The sequence below is a fragment of the Natator depressus genome, chromosome 2 (genome assembly GCF_965152275.1).
Source record: "Natator depressus isolate rNatDep1 chromosome 2, rNatDep2.hap1, whole genome shotgun sequence".
NCBI lineage: Eukaryota > Metazoa > Chordata > Testudines > Cheloniidae > Natator > Natator depressus.
Window position 1 is genome coordinate 8,922,285 of NC_134235.1, and position 23,172 is coordinate 8,945,456.

General features: G+C 47.9%; 1 protein-coding gene across 3 annotated transcripts in view; it reads left to right on the forward strand.

The window, feature by feature from the left end:
- PTP4A3 (protein tyrosine phosphatase 4A3) overlaps window positions 1-23,172 on the forward strand; it is a 108,525-nt gene that overhangs the window by 70,645 nt on the left and 14,708 nt on the right. For all 3 annotated transcript variants that reach the window (XM_074943773.1, XM_074943774.1, XM_074943775.1), the window contains exons 2-3: window positions 1,478-2,216; window positions 14,763-14,855. In XM_074943773.1, coding sequence (XP_074799874.1) covers window positions 2,112-2,216; window positions 14,763-14,855 — 198 coding nt within the window. In that variant the 5' untranslated portion in view covers window positions 1,478-2,111. The remainder of the gene's footprint in view (window positions 1-1,477; window positions 2,217-14,762; window positions 14,856-23,172) is intronic.

Consider the following 23,172-nt stretch of genomic DNA (forward strand, 5'->3'; position numbering starts at 1 on the left):
CCGCAGAGCAGACAGCTGGGTTTCTCTGCAGCTGTCTCAGGTTTTTTAATAGTTAGAAACAGCTAGAAATGCCTTGCTGTAAGTTTCTCAGAGCTAAGCCGAGCAGTTTAACTTCCACCTGTGACCTGCTGACCACCCTTCCCGTCCTAGGCTAAGCTGATGAACGCAAGCCCCCTTTCCCGTGAGCTGCTCCGCCCCTCAGTGGACACGCCCCCCCATGGCCCTGCAAGTCCAACCAGGGTAAGGATTTGCTGCGATCATCATCGGACCAGATCCCAGCTTGTTAGGAGAGCTTGCTGCTAGATTCCCATGTGCCGTTGGCAGCAGGGTACGGTGTGGTTCCAGCTGCATCTGTTAAAGGCAATTGTAGTGTGTGGTCGCAATGAGCTGTCTGCCGGTCGTAGGGAAGCCCCAGGTGGTGTAGAGGCAGTTGTCCACCTGTGTGGGGCTGTGAACTCTGGAGAGAATGTCGCCTGCGTCTTCCCCAGAGCACGGTCAGGTTTCTAACACGGTTCAAAGAGCTGAGCTCTGGCTTCCCAGATCCATGTGTTGGGCGCTGGGCGTGTCTCTCTGTATAGCAGCGCTGGGCAGGAGTGGGAGAGCATCTCCAGTGCCAGGCCTTGGACTCTGAGCCCCCGCCGTCAGGCTTCGGGAGGGGAAGCAGCCTTTGTCTGAAGGGACGGCTGTCTTCATTGTCGAGCTGCTCCCTACGCTCAGGGGTCAAGTAGCAGATGAATGTTTTCCAAGCAGATAATTACTTGGCTGAGTGCTGTGGATGCTCCATCGGTGCTTGTCCGTCCCGCGGGGTATCCCAACGAGCCGTGCTAGAGCTCAGCCACCCATGACCCGGGGCAGGCAGCTGGAGGCTCACACTGAGTTGTAGTACCCGCGGGGGAGCTGGCCAGCGAGATTTGAAAATGGGCCTTCCCAGAAGACGAGTCATTCACGAATTTCTCTGCGTGGCAGAATCGCGAGAGAGTGGGGTTTGCAGAGGACGTACAGGGTGACTAGTGCCTATTGTGTGTTCCTCTCACACCTTTCACCTGACAAATACATGTCACAGTCGCTCAGCCTCAAAGCACCGCCTGACCTGGGCAGATGGCACGCCTATTGCTAACCAGAGGCAGAGACTAGACAGAGTGGTTTCCCCAAGGTTACCTGCTTCACTAAGGGCAGACCTGGGAATATAGCCCAGGCGTCCTGGCGACAAGCCCTCTGCCCGGCCACTTGCCTGCCTGGTTTCTATTGAGAGCATTTGCTGTTAGGTGATCTGATCTCATTACGTCCACCTTAGCCGGCCCTTAGTGTGACAATTCCTGAAGTGTTTTGCTCAGGGCTAGGGTGGAAAAAGGGCTTTGGCTTCAGAGGCAGCAGCTGCGTCCCCTACTAATTTTGGCACTTCGTGGCCCGGTGTAGCTTTCTCTTTACTCGATCCCAACCCCACATTGATTTCATCCTGTCTGTTTCTCCCTTCCAGGCTCTCTCTGTCGGTGACTGGCTGTGGATTTATGGAGGTGCCGGGGAGCAGCTTTGAGTATTGCCACGCACAACATTGTGCCCACTGAGGAAGGGTCTCTGCTGGCTCTCCTGCCCCTGGGTCCGTGCCCTCGGGTTTAACCATTCAAATCTCCCGTGCATGGCTCTCGCAGCCAAGGGACTTGTGCTGGCTGCTGCCACAGCCTGATCCGCTTCGGGCCCCCATCGCTGCTCCCAAGTACTCCACCTATCCAGATGGGGTAACGTGACGGAGCGCAACGGCACGCAAGGAGGTTCCCTGATGCAAAGGCCCTTCTAGAGAGGAGAGCAAGGAAACCGGACGGCGCGGAAGGCAGGGAGGGCGGCGGCTCTGGATTGCACGCCCAAAGGAAACTGACACTACAAAGGGAGATTATTATTTTTTATTATTATTATTTGGCTTCAAGCACATGGCTTTTTGTGTGTGTTGGGGGATCTAACACACTCCCAAGAGCTGGGAATATTTGCACAACATTTGTGTTGGGGTTTTTTTAAATTACTTCCTCTCCCCCCCCAAAACACCAGGTGTTTTTTGTTTGTTTTTTTTTACCTCTCGTCCTTCTTTCTTTATTTCCCTCTGCCACCCTCACTTCACCATGGCCCGTATGAATCGGCCTGCACCTGTGGAGGTCTGCTACAAAAACATGCGGTTCCTGATTACCCACAATCCCACCAATGCCACGCTCAGCACCTTCATAGAGGTAAGGAGGAAATGCAGGAAAGGTGGGGGGGTGGCTTAGGGAGTTGGTAGTAGGATATAGACGTTTGAACTCTCAGGGACACCAGTTCAAATCTAGCCCGTCTCTTGACTGGGACTCAGGAGATCTCGGTTCAGTTCCTGGCCCCGCAACAAACTACATAAGTGCCCCATGGCAAGTCATTTAATCTCTCTGTCCCTTAACTCCCTATCTGTAAAATGGGGCCGGTAATACTGTCCCTTCTCCTCTCACCCTTGGTCTGCCTTATCTGCTAGGATTGTAGTGTCTTTGGGGCAGGGACTCCCTATACTACAACTCAGATCTATGACTGAGATTTAAAATGAAAGGAAATTGGGCATTCAGCCCTCTGAGCAGCTTTACCAGCCTCACCCTACGTGTACGTGCAGCTCCCAGCACAAATGGTCCCTGGTCATTTGGGGCCTAGAGGTGGTGCTGTAATACAGGCCATAACACTCCTCCTTTGCAGGCGTGTCAGTCCAGAGCCTCTCACCACCAGTACCTGGGGACTCATTTGGAGTGACGGAACAGTTCTGAGCGCAGGGCACCCTGTCACCCAGCTCCTTGTTCACACAGCACCCGTGCCGAGGAGTAAAATATCTCGTAATATCTGGATCTGAAAATGGATGCTGCTTTCCCCTTTGCGAGTACTCACCACTAGGCTGCTCAGCGTTCCTAATGCACAGCAATTTGGAGAGTCTCTGATCCTCCGAGGCCCATTTGCCAGACAAAGGCATTTAGGCATAGATCGGTACAGTGGGTTGCCTTTGACCAGATTCATAGATTATAAAGCCGGAAGGGGTCAGTGTGGTCATCTGCTTGGACCACATGCATACCGCAGGCCATAGGACCTCCCTGCAATACTTACTGCATAAACTAGAGCTGATTCTTGAGAACAGGGGTGGGCAAACTACAGCCCGGGGGCCACATCCAGCCCTCCAGACTTTTTATTCCGGCCCTCGAGCTCCCATTGGGGAGAGGGGTCTGGGGCTTGCCCTGTTTTGGCGCTCCAGCCACGGAGTGGGGTCAGGGGCTTGCCCCACTCCGCATGGCTCCGGAAAGCAGCGGCCTGTCCCCCCTCTGGCTCCTACGCATAGGGGCAGCCGGGGGCTTGGCACCCAGGAACCGTGACCAATGGGAGCTGCAGGGCGGTGCCTGCGGACACGGCAGTGCACAGAGCTGCCTGCCTGCATCTTCATTTAGGAGCCGGAGAGGGGACATGCTACTGCTTCTGGGAGCTGCTTGAGGTAAGCACCGCCCGGGGCCTGCACCCCCAACACCCTACCCCTGCCCTGATCCCCGTCCCGCCCTCCAAATCCCTCCGTCCCAGCCTGGAGCACCCTCCTGCACCCACAACCCCTCAGTCCCAGCCCCACCCCAGAGCCCGCACCCCCAGCCAGAGCCCTCATCCCCTCCTGCACCCAAATCCCCAATTTCATGAGCGTTCATGGCCTGCCCTACAATTTCAATACCCAGATGTGGCCCTCGGGCCAAAAACTTTGCCCACCCCTGCTTTAGAAAGGCATTCAACCTTGATTTTAAAATTGCCAGTGATGGAGAATCGATCACCATCCTGAATCTAGTTCCAATAATTAATTGCCCTCATTGTTTAAAAAAAACAAAAGTGTGCCTTATTTCTAGTCTGACTTTATCTTCAGTTTCCAGCCACAGGATAGTGTTATTCCTTTGTCTGCTAGATTGAAGAGCTCTCTTATCAAATATATGTTCCCCATGTAGATACTTACAGACTCTGATTAAGTCACCCCTTATCCTTCTCTCCATTAAGATAAATAGATTGAGCTCCTTGACTCTGTCCTATAAGACAGGTTTTCTGTCCTTTAATCGTTCTTGTGGCTCTTCTTTGAACCCTCTTCAATTTATCCACATCGTTGTTGAATTGTAGGCACCAGAACTGGACACAGTATTCCCACAGCAGTCGCATCAGTACAGCTCCTTTTTATACATCCAAGGATCACATTAGAAAAAGCCTGTCTCAGTCTAGTGTACCCGGTCTCCCACTTCCAAGCTTCTCTTTGTATTCTCTGTGACTGCAGTTAGTTGACTACATTGTTCTATAAATATTTCTGTGGCTGTGTCTGCAGGAGGACAAGGGGGAGGCGTTGGGAGGTAGTCGGTTACCTGACTGTAATCACCCTTGTCATGCCAAAATCTCAGAGTTGTGGCAGGGTATCCATGATGTTTATCATCTCCAGATCACTGTGAGCCACTCTGTTCATGCTTAGCCTCCTGGCCTCTCAGAAGAATTGAAGATACATCTCAACTGCCGCGTTCTCCCTTTGTTCATTGGTCTTGTACCTCACCTTCTATCGGAGGCAGAACTGAAACGTTCTGGAGCTCAAGCTGTATCGCTGTTTGAGTCAGAGTGAAAAACTGCTTCCTTATAGCACTTGATCACCCCGGCATTCAGAGTAAACTCTCATCTCTGTCCTCACGTGCACACCCTCCCCTCCCATCTGCCCCCACCAGTTGTGGAATTTTATAAATTACATTTTCACAGCCACAGCCCAGCAGCTCCTGCTCCTCATCAGGCTTAGCAGACTAAAGGCGACAGAGATGCTTTGGTGATGCTGCACAGATAACAATCTTCATGAGCTCACTGTCTGGGCTCTGGATCCCACTGGCAAAGCAAGTAATTGCAGGGTGGTAAAATTAGAAGCGATGTGTCTGGCATTATCTGCCGCTTCGCACGTGTGTGGGGAAAGAAGGGTGTGGCTTCGACCCCGTTCTTCCACCAAGGAGAGAGTTTTAGTTCTGTGGTCATCAAAATGGAAAAGGCTAAGTTCTCCTAAGGAGACCTGAGCCTAGTCTAGTTTACTTCGCTCACATGCACATGTTCTTCTGTTGATTGAACACATGATATCCCCCCTTAAATGTATACAGCATCTTCCATTCCAGAAGATCCCAAGGTATTTAAAATGCAAACTGACTTCATCTGCCATTCGAAACCAGCCCACCTGTGGAGCGTTCATGTGCAGCAAATGAAACATGTTGTCAGATCTAGCTTACTGTTCTTTCTTTTGCACCGTCCACGGAGCATTTTATTTACTGGTTCGGTGTGAGTTAGTGTCAACTGTCCATGAGCTCTCGAAGTCACTGCTAGCTGGGACGCAGCACAAACAGAATCTTGAGAATTCAGCACAGCGGGAAGGGACATGTATGCAGGACTCTTCCCGTGCAGAGCTGACTTGAAGCTGGGGGTGTTGAACAACTGATTTGCGACAGGGTGGAAGTAAGGAGGCTAATCACAAGCCATGTTTGTGGCATAAAATAAAACCTTGTTAGATGCGCTTTTCTCACCATCATCTCAGGCTTCCTGGCACCATCCGGGTAAAGGCATGAGTTGGAGCTGGCTTGCTCAGCTGTAATGGCTTGCCATTCAGTATGCCAAGCACTCTGAAACGGTCAGACATATTCTGAGGATGCTCTGCTCAGAAGATGGCTGGTGCGGCCTTCTGAGCCAAAGAAGAAACTGTCCAAGATAGAAAAAATAATCCCTTCAGAGCCTGAGAAGCAAAAACCTGCTGACACCAGAGACTTCCTTTTCACACATGCAAAGGACCCACCAAAGCAGGTCTGAGCCGTACAGATTTTGAAGGGAGGCAGGTACGTATGCTGTGTGTGAGAGGGAGAAGGAAGGGGAACATTTTAGACATGGTGGGAGGAGGGAGAGCACCATAAACCTTTCCCTAGGGTTTGCTGTTTGCTCATAACTTTTTGAAGCATCTGGTATGAAAGTAGATTTGCCACATTCAGGCAAGAAGCAATTCAGATGATTTTCCATAAAATGTAAGTTAGCTGATTTTGTCAGATTGAAGTTCAAGGCCAGTCCATGGTCCAGGTGATAAGCCATGCTGGAAGTGGACCAAGTCTTTGACTGCCTGTAGCATCCAACTAAATTGCTTGAGGGATGTAGCAACAAAACTCTCCGGTTGATCAAGAAGGTGACCTATGTAACTTGCAAAATCCTTACTGCATTGGTGAGTGAAACTGAAACAAGTGGTGGACCCGGAACCTAAAGATACTAATCTCTCACATCAGAAGTGGGGGTTTTTGCACAGCGTTGTAAAAACAAATCTAAATTCTTTCTTTTGAAGACTTGCACCTGCATAAGTGAGAAGGGCACTGGTGGTTAGACACCGTTTATTTTAGGCATAGAGCAACAAACTGAAATGCAGTTGGACTTTGGGTTCAATTGGATTGTGTGCAGTTTAGCCTCCACTTCATGTTGCGTGCAGTCTGGCTCCCAACTTTCATAGATTTGTAGAGTCTGAGGCCAGAAGGGACCATTGTGAACATCTAGTCTGATGTCCTGTATAGCACAGGCCCTAGAACATCTCCAAAATAGTTCCTAGAGCAGGTCTTTTAGAAAAACATCCAACTTTGATGCAAAAATTATCAGTGAGGGAGAATCCACCATGACACTTGTTATTCCAGTAGCTAATTACCCTCACCCTTTAAAAAAAAAAAAACACAATACGTCTTGTTTCCAGTCTGAATGTGTTTGGCTTCAACTTCCAGCCATTGGATCGTGTTATCCCTTTGACTGCTAGATTGAAGAGCCCATTGTCAAATATTTGTTCCCCATGTAGACGCTTAGACTGTGATCAAGTCACTTTTCTTCTTTATTACGGTGTTAGGCATAGACTCTGATGCCTACAGTTGAGTATTAATAACCTCTTTTACAATACTGAGCGCTCCTGTTATGCACATGTTGCTTAAAGGGACAAAGTCAACTTTTAACGTCTGGTCCATTTGAAAAAGAGTTTAAAGTAGCTTCAAATTTTACTCGCACACAGAGTCCCCCTACCAGATTTTGCGGTTTTACAATTACCTTTCTCTATTTTATTAAAAGGGTTTTCTCTCCTCTCTTGCTGTGTGAAAGACAAGCATCAAACAGCACAGGAAACAGACCAGCTGACTGGAAATACAAGGAAAGCAGTAAAACTAACCACACAAAATGCTGTCAGATGCACAAAAGGATAAAGAAATCATTATTTATAGTCTTCTTCAGTGTTACTTGCACCAATAGTAGGTTAAAAAAATTAATTTCAAGCTGGCAGCGGTTTAAAAAGTGTATTCCACTAAAGTTCATAAGAATCAGTGGTTCCACATCTGGCTCCATGGGACTGTGTGTGTCACTAAAGTGTGTGAGCGCGTACTGGCTAACTGCTTACTGCACTGAAATCTGATGCAGCTGTCATCGCTCCTGCACTGTGACTAGCTTTGTTTGTCAGGTTTATTTTTTTTAATGAGCTGCTCAGGATGTGCAATAAAACATGACAGGAGATGTCACCTGTGCTTGTTAGAAAACGTAGCGATGGTGTGAAAATGTTCACAGTAATCGTAAGGAACCTGCAAAGCATTAACGGCTAACGTCAGCCCTGACATAAATAGGAACAATACATAGAATCATAGAATATCAGGGTTGGAAGGGACCTCAGGAGGTCATCTAGTCCAACCCCCTGCTCAAAGCAGGACCAATACCTTTGACTTTGGCTCCCATCTGGGGAAGAAAATTGCTCAGTCCTCTGAGCACCTAACATTGGGGAATTACATGTTCACAGTGTGGTCACACACTTCTACGCTGCCACAGACATCCTCTGTAACCATGGGAAAGTCACTTAGTCGCTCTGTTCCTCAGTTGTAAAATGGGAGATAGTAGCACTGCCCTACCTCACAAGGACACTGTGAGGATAAATACTTCCCCAGTTGTGAGATGCTCCAATCCTGGGGTGACGGAGACCATAGAAGCATAATAGATAGTAAGCCGAACGCACTGAATAGTGCTTATTGGGTGGTCATTTTTGTGTTCTCAGATACTAGTGAGGCTGATTTCCCCCGCCCCCAGTGATACATCTGTCTATACCGAAATATCCCTGCATGTTTCTCAAGGGGCGCAGCGGAAGCCCCACTGTTTGAGCAACGAAAAACGTGGACTGGACAGAGCACTGGAGGAATATACTACAAGCAAAAACTGCACTGGCAGAAGACAAGATGGATCGTCGAATCATAGAAATATAGGGCTGGAAGGGACCTCAAAGTCATCCAGTCCAGTCCCCTGCGCTGAGGCAGGACCAAATCAATCTAGACCATCGCTGACAGGCATTTGTCCAGCCTGTTCTTTGAAACCTCCAGTGATGGGAATTCTGCAGTCTCCCTTGGAAGCCTCTTCCAGAGCTGAACTACCCGTATACTTAGAAAGTTTTTCCTACTATCTAACCTAAATCTCCCTTGTTGCAGATGACATCCATTATTTCTCGTGCTACCTTCAGTGAACATAAAGAGCAATTGGTCACCGTCCTCTTTGTAACAGCCTTTAATGTATTTGAAGACTGTTATTGGGGCCTCACTCTGTCGGCTTTTCGCTAGACTAATCATGCCCAATTTTTGTAACCTTTTCTCATAGGTCGGGTTTCTAAACCTTTTATCATTTTTGTTGTTATCCTCTGGACTCTCTCCAGTTTGTCCACATCTTTCCTCAAATGTGGTGCCCAGAACTGGACGCAGCACTCCAGCTGAGGCCACACTGGAACCAAGTACAACGGGACAGTTACCTCCCGTGTCTGATATACATCACTCCAGTTAATACTATAGATGTTCTCTTCCATCTCTCCCTTCTACAGTGTGTCTGGATCCCTGCTCTTGTGCACCACAAGCGTTTTATTGGGGAAGGAGGAAACTTGCAGGATTTTATACTTCACTATGTTATTGTTAACTAGGCTTTGCTGTAAAACACACAGTGCCCCACCTGAGATTAGGGCCCCACTGTACAAACCTAAAGCAAGAGACATTCCTTGCTCCAGGGAGTCTCTCATCTAAATAGACAAGACAGAGAGTGCGAGAGGAAACAGGGACTTGCCCAGTGTCACTCAGCAGGTCAGTGGCAGAGCCAAGAATAGACTCCGGGTCCAGCTTCCTATCCAGGGCCCTGTTAATTGGACCAGTTGTCTCCTGTCTGCTGCAAACATTCCTGGAGGGAAACTGGTGAAGTGTTTGCAGTGCGCAGTCTTACCGGAATTCTTGGGGCCAAGGCGCGCGTGATGCAGAGCCAGACGGAAACACACCGTAGCCGAGGACAGATGAGAGCGCGCTCCCTTTATCTGTGCATGGAGCTAAAACATTCTCTCTGGTGTCGCTCTGTTGAGCTCTTGGGACCGTAGCCAATGTGCTCTTTTGAGCCGTTCATTTTCCTGGAATTGGTTATGTTGTCCGTGGATGTTGTTTGGTTTCGTGGGCAACAAGATGAGCTTTTGCAAACCTCCTTGGGTTCAGAATAAATGCCCCTGCTTGTGTTTACGACTCGAAGGAGCAGTGAAGGTGTCCAGTCTTTTTTGCTGTAGCTTAAAAATATCCCACTCTTGCCTACACCAGATTTTCTGTCTTCGTGCCCTGTGATTTAACATCTGTCTGCCTCTTAAACCTTGTTTACCTGAAGGTTTTTGTCCAAGTTTCTCTAGGCAGCACCCAGGCCCTTTGACCACAGTGTCATGTAGCCGTGCTCTGAGCAGGGTTAGATGCCAGTAACTATTATTGATTTGCGTTACGGCAGTGACTAAAGATCCCCAGTAAGATCAGGGCCCCATTGTGCTAGGGGCTGTATAAACACAGAGTGAAGGACACTCTCTGCCCAGAAGAGCTGAAATGGGCACAGAGCAGTGACGTGACTTGCCCAGGGTCATGAGACAGGTCGGTAGCAGAGCTGGAAATAGAACCCAGGCTTCCTGAATCCCAGTCCACTGCTCTAACCACTGAACTACACTGCTACTCATTACAGTCACCCCAAGTATGCCAAAGCCCCACTCTGCTAGAGGCTGTCAGAACAAAACAACCCACCTTGCCCCAGAGAGCTTAATCAGCTGAGCTGCATCAGTGCTAGACTAATTGTTGGCAGATCTGACAAACTTTTCTAATGCCGACACGCACCTTTGTGTGGGAAAACGTAGCTTGTAGTGAAGTCGCGGGAAGGTCTCGCATTGCAAAGTCCCTGCTGGAGCGATGTCCAGAAAGGTGTCCAAAGACTAAAGATTTCCTGGACAGAGGTCAGGATGTGCTTCTATGGACACAACATTCTGAAGATTCAGAGCAGGCTGCACTGCGGGGACGGGAGGATGGTGAAGAAATTTGGCAGCATGTGACCTCCAGAAGAAAGGGGAGCGTCCATGTACCAGCAGCGCAGATACAGGTAAGCAACCGTTTTCATGTTCTCTCCACAGGTACTAATGCGGAAAGTGGACTAGATGATACATCTAAGGGAAGGGAACAGAAGGAGACGCTGCTGATTGGAAGGCATGAGATGCACTGTCCCAGGGTTGGGGGTTCCACGGCCACCGCTCCCAAAAGAAGGAGACGGGTGGTGGTGGTCGGGGACTCTCTCCTCAGGGGGACTGAGTCATCTATCTGCCACCCCGACCGGGAAAACCGAGAAGTCTGCTGCTTGCCAGGAGCTAGGATTCACGATGTGACGGAGAGACTGTCGAGACTCATCAAGCCCTCGGATCGCTAACCCTTCCTGCTTCTCAACGTGGGCACCAGTGATACTGCCAAGAATGACCTTGAGCAGATCACTGCGGACTATGTGGCTCTGGGAAAAAGGACAAAGGAGTTTGAGGCGCAAGTGGTATTCTCGTCCATCCTCCCCGTGGAAGGAAAAGGCCTGGGTAGAGACCGTCGAATTGTGGAAGTCAACGAATGGCTACGCAGGTGGTGTCGGAGAGAAGGCTTTGGATTCTTTTACCATGGGATGGTGCTCCAAGGAGGAGTGCTAGGCAGAGGCAGGCTCTGCCTAACGAAGAGAGGGAAGAGCATCTTCGCAAGCAAGCTGGCTAACCTAGTGAGGAGGGCGTTAAACTAGGTTCATCAGGGGAAGGAGACCAAAGCCCTGAGATAAGTGGGGAAGTGGGATACCGGGAGGAAGCACGAGCAGGAGAGCGCGAGAGGGGAGGGCTCCTGCCTCATACTGAGAAAGAGGGACGATCAGCGAGTTATCTCAAGTGCCTATACACAAATGCAAGAAGTCTGGGAAACAAGCAGGGAGAACTGGAAATCCTGGCAAAGTCAAGGAATTATGATGTGATTGGAATAACCGAGACATGGTGGGATAACTCACATGACTGGAGCACTGTCACGGATGGATATAAACTGTTCAGGAAGGACAGGCAGGGCAGAAAAGGTGGGGGAGTTGCATTGTATGTAAGGGAGCAGTATGACTGCTCAGAGCTCTGGTATGAAACTGCAGAAAACCTGAGTGTCTCTGGATTAAGTTTAGAAGTGTGAGCAACAAGGGTGATGTCGTGGTGGGAGTCTGCTATAGACCACCAGACCAGGGGGATGAGGTGGACGACACTTTCTTCCGGCAACTAACAGAAGTTACTAGATCACAGGCCCTGGTTCTCCTGGGAGACTTCAATCACCCTGGTATCTGCTGGGAGAGCAATACAGCGGTGCACAGACAATCCAGGAAGTTTTTGGAAAGTGTAGGGGACAATTTCCTGGTGCAAGTGCTGGAGGAACCAACTAGGGGCAGAGCTCTTCTTGACCTGCTGCTCACAAACTGGGAAGAATTAGCAGGGGAAGCAAAAGTGGATGGGAACCTGGGAGGCAGTGACCATGAGATGGTCGAGTTCAGGATCCTGACACAAGGAAGAAAGGAAAGCAGCAGAATACGGACCCTGGACTTCAGAAAAGCAGACTTTGACTCTCTCAGGGAACTGATGGGCAGGATGCCCTGGGAGAATAACATGAGGGGGAAAGGAGTCCAGGAGAGCTGGCTGTATTTTAAAGAATCCTTATTGAGGTTACAGGGACAAACCATCCCGATGTGTAGAAAGAATAGTAAATATGGCAGGCGACCAGCTTGTCTTTTAACAGTGAAATCCTTGCTGATCTTAAACACAAAAAAGAAGCTGACAAGAAGTGGAAGATTGGACAAATGACCAGGGAAGAGTATAAAAATATTGCTCGGGCATGCAGGAGTGAAATCAGGAAGGCCAAATCACACTTGGAGTTGCAGCTAGCAAGAGATATTAAGAGTAACAAGAAGGGTTTCTTCAGGTATGTTAGCAACAAGAAGAAAGCCAAGGAAAGCGTGGGCCCCTTACTGAATGAGGGGGTAAGCTGGTGACAGAGGATGTGGAAAAAGCTCAATGCTTTTTTTGCCTCTGTCTTCACTAACAAGATCAGCTCCCAGACTACTGCCCTGGGCAACACAGCATGGGGAGGAGGTGACCAGCCCTCTGTGGAGAAAGAAGTGTTTCGGGACTGTTTAGAAAAGCTGGAAGAGCACAAGTCCATGGGGCTGGATGCACTGCATCCAAGAGTGCTAAAGGAGTTGGAGGATGTAATTGCAGAGCCATTGGCCATTATCTTTGAAAACTCATGGCGATCGGGGGAGGTCCCGGACAACTGGAAAAGGCTAATGTAGTGCCCATCTTTAAAAAAGGGAAGAAGGAGGATCCAGGGAACTACAGGCCAGTCAGCCTCACCTCCGTCCCTGGAAAAATCATGGAGCAGGTCCTCAAGGAATCAATTCTGAAGCACTTAGAGGAGAGGAAAGTGATCAGGAACAGTCAGCATGGATTCACCAAGGGCAAGTCATGCCTGACTAATCTAATTGCCTTCTATGACGAGATAACTGGCTCTGTGGATGAGGGGAAAGCAGTGGACATGTTATTCCTTGACTTTAGCAAAGCTTTTGACAGTCTCCCACAGTATTCTTGCCAGCAAGTTAAAGAAGTATGGGCTGGATGAATGGACTATAAGGTGGATAGAAAGCTGGCTAGATTGTCGGGCTCAACGGGTAGTGATCAATGGCTCCATGTCTAGTTGGCAGCCGGTATCAAGCGGAGTGCCCCAAGGTTCGGTCCTAGGGTCGGTTTTGTTCAATATCTTCATTAATGATCTGGAGGATGGCGTGGATTGCACCCTCAGCAAGCTTGCAGATGACACTAAACTGGGAGGAGAGGTAGATACGCTGGAGGGTAGAGATAGGATACAGAGGGCCCTAGACAAATTAGAGGATTGGGCCAAAAGAAATCTGATGAGGTTCAACAAGGAAAAGCGCAGAGTCCTGCACTTAGGACAGAAGAATCCCGTGCACTGCTACAGGCTGGGGACCAAATGGCTCGGCAGCAGTTCTACAGAAAAGGACCTGGGGATTACAGTGAATGAGAAGCTGGATATGAGTCTGGGATGATTTAGTTGGGGATTGGTCCTGCTTTGATCAGGGGCTTGGACTAGATGACCTCCTGAGGTCCCTTCCAACCCTGATACTCTATAATTCTCTGAAAGATATTTTCCTGCGTAGGGAAAAGGAGGCTTCTCCATCCCAGTATGCAGCCCCTTTGTAGCTCTTCTGCCTTATTGTACAAATACAAATTAATCTTCACAACACCTGTGCCAGACATGTGGCACAATCCCCATTTCATAGCAGGGGAGGGTGGATCCTGGCTGGAACAACCAGTCATGCTGGACAATGCTAACAGCGTGGTGTGAGGAAGAAGCTATATCGGGCGAGAGTTAAGGATTAGACACTAGAACGCGTGCTGGTTTTGTTTTGTTTGTCACCCTTTCGAATCTCTTCCACGCTAGCTTGAAATCATTTGAATCTGTGTTCTTTGTTAATAAACTTAAGTTTTACCACAGACCAGCTCAGTGCTGGGTATTAAAGGGCCGTGTCTAACCCCAGCTGAGCTATCAAGCTGTTGTATGGACTGGCTCTTTGGAGGCATTGAAGTTGGTGTTACCTCTGACAGCATTCAGCGAGAGGGACCGGATACTTCAGGGGAGACAGTTTTGGGGAGACTCCAAATTGGAAGGGCTTTTGGGGTCACCCTGCAAAGGAGTAACTGGAGGATGAAAGTGCAGGGGGAGACCTTTATGCTGTGGACATGGTGCTGGTGTCAGGGCTCCGCCAAAGCTGCACAGCGTATGGGCACCTGAGGTTACCGGGCAGGTATTAACAGACCACCTTACTGGTCTGGGTGGACCCCCCAAAGCATCACACCGGTGCTGACTTGCCCAAGGTCCCAGTGAGTTGGTTTCTGCCAGAATTGTTGGGGCGTTTTGGTTTATGGGCTTGTGTTCCGACCACATACCGACTATGCCATAACGGGTGAATTGTGTGTGTTGGAGGATTTTGTTTTCAGGTCTAACACTGGAAAGGAGTCAGGGGGAGCCATGTTGGAGGGGCTGGTGGGAGGATTAAGGGGATCATGAATGTAAATGTGGAGAAAGCAGAGGGTAAATACTTCTTGCAGCCCTAAACCGCTCCCTGAGCACCTCACCATACCCATCCTGGTCCTGACTCAGCCAGGCGCTTACACGTGCGCCCAGCTCGCTCAGCATGTGATTTGTGCTTGCACATGTTTCAGGGCCGGGCTGAGTCTACATCTGGAAGGAGAGCCACGCAAATAGCACGGGTGAGAAGAGAGGCCACGTGCCTGTCTGCTCTCTGGTAGGATTGCTATAGAGAAGATGTGTCTGTAAGTAAAGAGTCTCCCTTTCCCTTTCCAGGATCTGAAGAAGTACGGTGCGACGACAGTCGTGCGGGTCTGCGAAGTGACCTACGACAAGACTCCCCTGGAGAAGGATGGCATCACAGTAATGGTATGTAGCCTCTTCAGATCCTGACCAGAGTGTCCCCTTTCTAGTAGCCCCTTTCGGTCTCTCTCCCAGAGTTCAGGGATGAGCAACCAGCTGCTGCGGGAGGCTTTTGAATCTGGGCACAGCCAGCCTGTTACAGTGCAGGGGAGATGGGCTAGATCAGTTCTCCTTACTTCTCTGGAGTACACCCTCTCTCCTCGAGCGCGACCTCCACTTTACTAGACAGTGCCCGCATCCTCCCTTTCCGACATGTGCCCGCAACAAACCACAGCAGAGCCAAGGCCACGCCAAACCCTGCTGGGGTTCAGAGCAGCCCAGCTTCCATTTGGGGCCGAAGGAGGTAGGCCACACCCAGGCATTGGGCCTAGACTGCTAGTCACAGCTTGAAGTAATAGTGCTGACGTATGTACCCTGTGCTGGGAGTGATGGGATCAGATCCCTTCGCTGGGAGCCCCTTCTCTACCCAAGACATTGATGCCCAAGCTTAGGCAGTACCTGTTGGTCCCCATCTCTCCCATATGTTTCAGTTTTGTAAATATTTGCTTTGTTGCCGTCACAGACCCTTCCAATAACTTCTCAGCTAGCAGCTGCCTTTGGAGCTCATGCTTCCGTTCGGCAGCTGTTATAGCTTCCTTGAAGTGGTAAAGTGATAGGAGGGTTCAGTTGCTTTGTGACTAAAGGCTATAAAGATGCTGATCGCTTTAAAGGGGAAAGGAATAAACCAGGGGTAACCAATTATTTTTTGTTAAGGTCCAAATTTCTTGGTCAAGATATAGTCAAGGTCCAGACTCCAGAGAAAATAATACAAAAATAACAACAATCATGATGATAAAAGTAAATAAAAAGATCACGGTCAGTTCAAACGCATCTGGCGGTCCAGATTTGGCTCACGGTCCATCTATTGACTGTCCCTGGAATAAACCCAGTGTCTCATCATCAGCTGCTGCTGCCTTGTATCTCCTAATGTGCGCGTGTGTCTCTGGGAGACCATACCACCGTAATAGATACGTCATTACCACTTCTGAGAGAAGGATGCAGTGAGCACAGGACTGGAAGCCAGGAACTCTGGAGCCGAAATCTCTACCCTGTTATGGTAGTATGGATCCAAAATGTGTACGCACGCACATCCCTGCAAGAGTAAAAATAATGCAGGCGGAAGTCCAGCAGCAGAGTGGGGGCTGTCCAATTGATTGCACTAATGCAGCATGTATGGTTACCTGCCTTCGGCACAGGTGGCATATGTGTGCATTCAGTGCAAGCAGCTCCTGGCCCTCAGAGAGAGAGTACTGGCTCTTGACCAAAGTGGCTGAACTGGAGGAAGTAAGGGAGACAGGGAGGTACATAGAGGAGACTTTCCAAGGGGTCCTATCCTCAGTCTGACAGCCTCTGTGCTGTTGAGGAGGATGGAAGTCTCGAGGAAGAACATGAAGCTGGAGCGGAGGGAAATGAGCCCATAGTTGGGATTCTCCTTCCAGATGATGTCATGATATCCCCTTGCACTGAGGATACCTCTCTGAGGGGAGGGGTATTAAATACCTGGTATTAAATGAGGATGGTGGTGTAATAGGCATCACAGAAACTTGGTGGAACAAGGATGATCAATGGTACACCGTAATACCAGTGTACAAAATACATAGAAATGACAAGGTAGGTGTGCTGGAGGGAGGGGAAGCACTATATGTGAAAGAAAGCACAGAGTCAAATACAATAAAAGTCTTAAATGAATCAAACAGTGCCATAGAGTCTCTACGGATAGAAATTCAGTGCTTGAATAATAAGAGTATAGCAGTAGGAATACACTAACGACCACTTCACCGGGATGGTGACTGTAATTGTGAAATACTAAGGGAAATTAGAGGAGCTACAAAAACAGAAAACTCCATAATAATGGGTGATTTCAACTATCCCATATTGACTGGATACATGTCACTTCAGGATGGGATGCAGAGAAAATTTTGAGACACCATTAATGACTGCTTGAGGCTGGTAGTCCTAAAACCCACAAACAGAGAGGCAATTCTTGATTTAGTCCTAAGTGGCTAACGGAACCTGGCCCAGAGGTTATCATAGCTGAACCGCTCGGTAATAGCGACCATAATGTAATTAAATTTAACATCCTTGTGTGGGGGAAAATAGCAAAGAAACCTACCACAGTAGCACTTAACTTCAAAAAGGGGAACCACACAAAAATGAACAGTCTAGTTTAACAGAAATTAAAAGGAACAGTCCCAAGAGTGAAATGCCTGCAGGCTGCATAGCAGCGTCTGAAAAACACAATAATAGAGGCTCAAGCTCCATGTATACTCCAAATTAGGAAAGGAAAAAAAAAAAAAACAGTAAGAGGACCAAAAAATGCAACCATAGCTAAACAACGTTGCCAGAAGCTCAGAATGGGCGACAGGGGATGGATCACTTGATGATTACCTGTTCTGTTCATTCCCTCTGAAGCACCTGGCATTGGCCGCTGTTGGAAGTCAGCGTACTGGGCTAGATGGACCATTGATATGACCCAGTATAGCCGTTTTTATGTTTTTAACATAGCAAAAGAGGCAGCTGGAGACAAAAAGACATCTTTTAAAAATTGGAAGCCATATCCTACTGAGGAAAATAGAAAGGCGCATAGACTCTGGCCAGTCAAATGGAAAGTTATAATTAGGCAGGCCAAAAAAGAATTTGAAGAGTAACTAGCAAAAGACACAAAACTAACAGCAAATTTTTTAAAGCACATCAGAAGGCAGAAACCTGCCAATCAATCAGCGGGGCCACTGGACAATCGAAGTGCTAAAGGAGCACTCAGGGAACACAAGGCCACTGCAGAGAAGCTCAGTGAATTCTTTGCATCTGTCTTTGTTGCAGAGGATGTGAGGTTGAGTCTCACACCTGAGCCATTCTTTTTAGGTGACAAATCTGAGGAACTGTCCCAGATTGAGGTGTCAATAGAGGTGGGTTTGGAACAAATTGATAAATAAGTCACCAGGACCAGATGGTATTTCCTGAAAAGTTCTGAAGGAACTCAAATATGAAATTGCAGAGCCACTAACTGTGGTACCTAATGTATCACTTGAAACAGACTTTGTACCAGATGATTGGTGGATAGCAAATGTAATGCAGATTTTTTTAAAAGGGACCAGTTACAGGCTGGGAAGCCTAACTTCATTACCAGGCAAGTTGGTTGAAACTATAGTAAAGAACAGAATTATCATACATAGATGAACACGATATGTTGGGGAAAGTCGACATGGCTTTTGTAAAGGGAAATCACGTCTAACTAATCTATTAGAATTCATTGAGGGAGTCAGCAAATATGTGGACAAGGTGGTCCAGTGGATACACTGTACTTGGAACTTCAGAAAGCCTTTGACAAAATCCCTCACCAAAGGCTCTTAAGCAAATTAAGTCCTCATTGGATAAGAGAGAAGGTCCTCTCGTGGATCAGTAATGGATTAAAAGATAGGAAATAATGGGTAGGAGTAAATGGTCCATTTTCAGAATGGAGCGTGATAAATAGCGGGGTCCCCCAAGGATCTATACTGGGACCAGTGGTCTTCAACATATTCATAAATGATCTGGAAAAAGGGGTAATCAGTGAAGTGGCAAAGTTTGCAGATGATACAAAACTACTCAAGATAGTTAAGTCCAAAGCAGACAGTGAAGAGTTACGAAGGGATCTCACAACACTAGGTGACTGGACAACAAACAGTCAAAAAAGCTAACAGGATTTTAGGAACCATTAGGAAAGGGATAGATAATAAAAGACAGAAAATATCAGAACAAGGAGCAATGATCTCAAGTTGCAGTGGGGGAGGTCTAGGTTGGATATTAGAAAAAACTATTTCACTAGAAGGGTGGTGAAGCACTGGAATGGGTTACCTAGGGAGGTGGTGCAATCTCTATCCTTGGAGGTTTTTAAGGCCCAGCCTGACAAAGCCCTGGCTGGGATGATTTAGTTGGGGTTGGTCCTGTTTTGAGCAGGGCATTGAACGAGATGACCTCCTGAGATCTCTTCCAACCCTAATATTCTATGATTCTGTGATCATCATGCCACTATTTAAATCCACGGTAAACCCACACTCTGAATACTGTGTGCAGTTTTGGTCGCCCCATCTCAAAAAAGATATAATTGGACTTGAAAAAAAATTACAGAGAAGGGCAACAAAAATTATTAGGAGTACGGTACGGCTTCCATATGAGAGATTAAAAAAGACTGGCACTGTTCAGCTTAAAAAAGAAACAACTAATCGGGGGGCATATCATAGAAGTCTATAAAACCATGAATGGTGAAGAAGTGTTGTTTATCCTTTCACGTAACACGACAATCAGGGGTAAACTAATGAAATTAATGGGAATCAGGTTTAAAACAAGCATAAGAAAGTACTTCTTCACATAAAGCACAATTAACCTGTGGGACTCATTGCCAGGGGATGTTGTGCAGGCCAAAAGTATAACTAGGTTCAAAAGACAATTAGTTAAATTCATGGAGGATAGATCCATCAATTAATATTACTCAAGATGGTCAGGAACGCAATCCCATGCTCTGGGTGTCCCTAAACCTCTGAGTGTCAGAAGCTGGCACTGGACGACGGGGGATGGATCACTCGTTAAATTGCCCGGTTCTCTTCATTCCTTCTGAAGCATCTGGCATTGGCCACTGTCAGAAGACAGGATACTAGGCTGCATGGACCACTGGTCTGACCCAGTATGGATGTTCTTATGGAGTAATCTTCTAGACTCTGATGGTGTTAGTCCATTTTCACACAGGTTTGTTTGTGCAGAATTGGCCCTCTGAGTTCTAACCCAGACTCTTGATGCTTTCTGTGGCTTCAGGCAAGACACTTCGCCTCTGTGTGTGTTCCCATCTGTAAGGCAGGATACTTACCTACTTCCCAGGGATGGGTGTTCTGAGGATTAATTAGTTAAGTGTTGGTAAAGCTTTTTGAAGTTGAAAAGTGCTACATCGGTGCTAATTATGCCAGGCTCCAGTCAGACAAGCCCCTCTTAGTACTCAGTGATTGTCTAAACACAAAGATGTGCCTGTTTAGCAGTGCAAGTTCTGTGTGTCGACCAGGCCTTAGTCATAGCAACACAGGAGACAGGAGGGACCAAAGTTCTCCTCTGCCGGATGGTCCCTGTCATCCGTTGAACAACACTGATGCAGTAGAACCTGACTCTGCGATCCTCTCGCAGTGCATCAGAGGGAAATGAGGAATAAAGCTCCCTGCCAGTACTTGAAGAGGGGAAGAGAGCTCATATTGCCTGACCCCAGCTTGCTTGAATGCTTAACTCTTTGCATGCATGAGTGTAGTGCTCTGGTTAGGTTTCTAACCTTATGTATACTTTGGAATGCACATTGAAAACTAGATTGGCCCAAATGTATGTGAGGTGTAGTAGGGACCAATCCTGCCCTGACAGGGAGACTGCCCAAGTCTTTACCAGCTCTAGGTTACAGGATTTTATACACTTCGCATGCCACTAAATGCACATTCCTATGTAATAGTTGAATCCCTGTATGGATGCTGCTATGAACCTCCAGAGTCCACTTTCCTTGAGACCACGAAATGTACAATTCTAAAATCTGTGTAACGGGGGACAAGTTAGTGCAGTCCTTTTCTCTTGGCTGTCTAATGCTAGGTGTGAAGGGAAGGAAACGGAAGCTCTGGAAGCCTTCAGGGGCTGTTTGTGCACCTTTATATTTGTAAAGTCCCTGGTTTTAACGCTCGGAGAGGGGGACTTGTGCAGACAGGCTGCAGAGATGGCACATGCTAGTGTTGGGAGGCGCAGCCAGAGCTGTGCTTTCACATGTCAGTCTGGCTTTCCCTGTGAGCTCTAACTTGCTTCGCATCAACCTCAGCTCCTCTTTTTCAGTGTCAAATAACCACCTTGAGATCCTGACGCCTGTTGCATATTTCTAAAAATGGGGGCTTCGCTCCCTCTCTCCCTGGAACCTGCTAGAAGGAGTGAATGTGAATGTGCTAGCAGGAAGTGGAGAGAAACCTTTAATCTCCCTGTCTCCAGCCGCACAGAAGCGAGGTGCAATTCTTGAGCAGCTGAGCACTGCTGCTTTGTATCCAGACCTCACCAGGCACTGATCAGAGACAGCTTTAAGGATCAGCAAGCTTCCCCTTTAAAAGACATCCTTGAGGATGTGTGCATTCTTTATGCGCAAAGGGAGCAAGGTAACAGTGAGGACAGTTTATTTAGGCTTTGTGTATTTAGCTCTTTTTTTAGGGCATCATGGAGCCATTTAAAGCCGGCCCGGCTTTTAATTTAGCTGTAATGTCTCGGTTGTGTGGCTTTGGCAGCTGTCTGAGCTGTTGGAATGGCAGCTGAGCCTTTCTCACCCAATAAAGCTAAAATTCCATCTCCTTAGTCAGAGCATTGTAAGGAGAGCTTCCAAACCAGCATGAGAAGAAAGGGGTGTTTTTAACAAGAGGGCAATTCCAGAAAAAGCAAAGCCCTGAATTTTTCTTGGAAGTAAATCTAACTGCTCTTAATTACAGGGGAAAGAAAAACCCTCTAAAAGGGGAGGCTTCAGGATCTATTGACTTTCTGGGGTTTGTGTCAGTTGCAGCATTCGGAGGCTGCCATATGAAATAATGGCTTATTTATTTCTTTTCCCCTCCAGATATGGACTTGAGATGCAAAGTTTGCATGCCCTTCTTAATCCCCAAAAGTTGTGGGTGTTCAGAGCTGGGATTTTGGGAAACAGCCTTGTTATGCAAGGTGGCGGGAGCTTGGATCAACCCCATCTGTGGTTCTTATTACAAGCCTGTTTTTCTAGTTGAGGTCATTATGGTTCAAGCTATTCGGTTTGGTACCTGCTTAGATCCAGGGGCCCTCAAGGCAGGCCCAACACCCACAGACAATGTGCAAGGATTCCCAAAGTTATTGAGAGTTGGCCACGCTCAGTCCTGGTAGTTTTGGAATCCAGCTGGAAACTCTGGCAAGTAGGGTTGGTTAAAGGAGCTGAGCACCCACTACTTCAATTGGTTTCATTTGGCCTTAGCAATCAACAGCCACTCTGAGAATCCAAGCCACAGTCTCACGTTGAGCACTCAGAAACTGAGTATCCCGTTTTAGAGGCCACTTCTTAAAATGTGGACGTTCACCTCTGTACTGTGAACTGATGATATGCCTAGCAGATCTGGCCTCTCCTATAGCTCATCATTGGTAATGCCCAATGTCCTACTGAAATAAACACAATTCAGACTTCAGATTGCTCCCAGGGATCCCCATACTCAAAATTGGGAAAGGGAAGAAGGCAGAATCAAGTTGAGTGGGGATGGTATTAATATGACCCCCACGGGGAGCCATAAAGCATCCAGGGTTTTAAAGGTTCCATTCCTCAGGGCATGACACAAGCGAAGCTGCTTATGTTACCCACTAGTATTATCTCATCCAGAGGGTATGAAAATTATTCTTTATTTTTTTGCTCTCTCAGCAGTGGCATGATGCAGCTAGAGAGTACTCAAGACAGTCAGTCAGCAAAAAAACGGACATAGATCTTCTAACTGCTTAGGCTGTGTCTTTAATCATAAATAATTGCAGATGAGGTCAGGCATGAGAGTAACACACCAGAGTTCTAACAGGTCTCTTTGCCAGGTAATCTATTAAATTCTCTGTCTCAGTAGTGTGCTTAAAACAATAAGAGCCATAGGACGTCCTCTCTCTCCAGAACAAACGGTAGCTCTCACTGGGTTATGTACGCACATTGGGTGCAGAGAGAGAGAGAGAGTGTGTGTGTGTGTGTGTGTGTTCGTTCTCTAAGCTGTGTGGCTGCCCAGCAGTCTATCAAGTGCTGCGCACTTCAGGTGCCTCTCCCCGCCACTGCCGTGCTGCTCCTGCCCTCTGCCTTGGAGCCCCTGGCCAGCTGCTCCCAGGAGCCTCCCGCTTGCTGTGCAGAGTGGGGAGGGGGGGTGCTGATGTCAGGGTGTCCCCCTCCCCCCTGTACTCCATCTCCACGGTGCAGGGGTCATGACAGGGCTCAGGGCAGAGATGAGCTTGCTGGCAGCTGCCGCTGTGTCCGAACAAGCAGGCTTCAGACCGGTGAGTGCCGATCTGCTTAAAGGGGCAGCACGTCTCTCTCTCTTACACACGTGCGCGCGCGCACACACACACACACACTCTGTGTCTCTGTCTTTCACACTCACCTCCCAACACATACTTGTATTGTTGTTGTTGTTGTTGTTACTTCTTGGTACTTCCTGCAATGCACATATATTCTCTGTAATTTTATTCTTTCAGGGTGCTGTTATTTGAGTTGTTTGACTGGTCTATGCATTTCATAATTTTTATTTCTCTCCTACCCTTAAATTTAATTCTT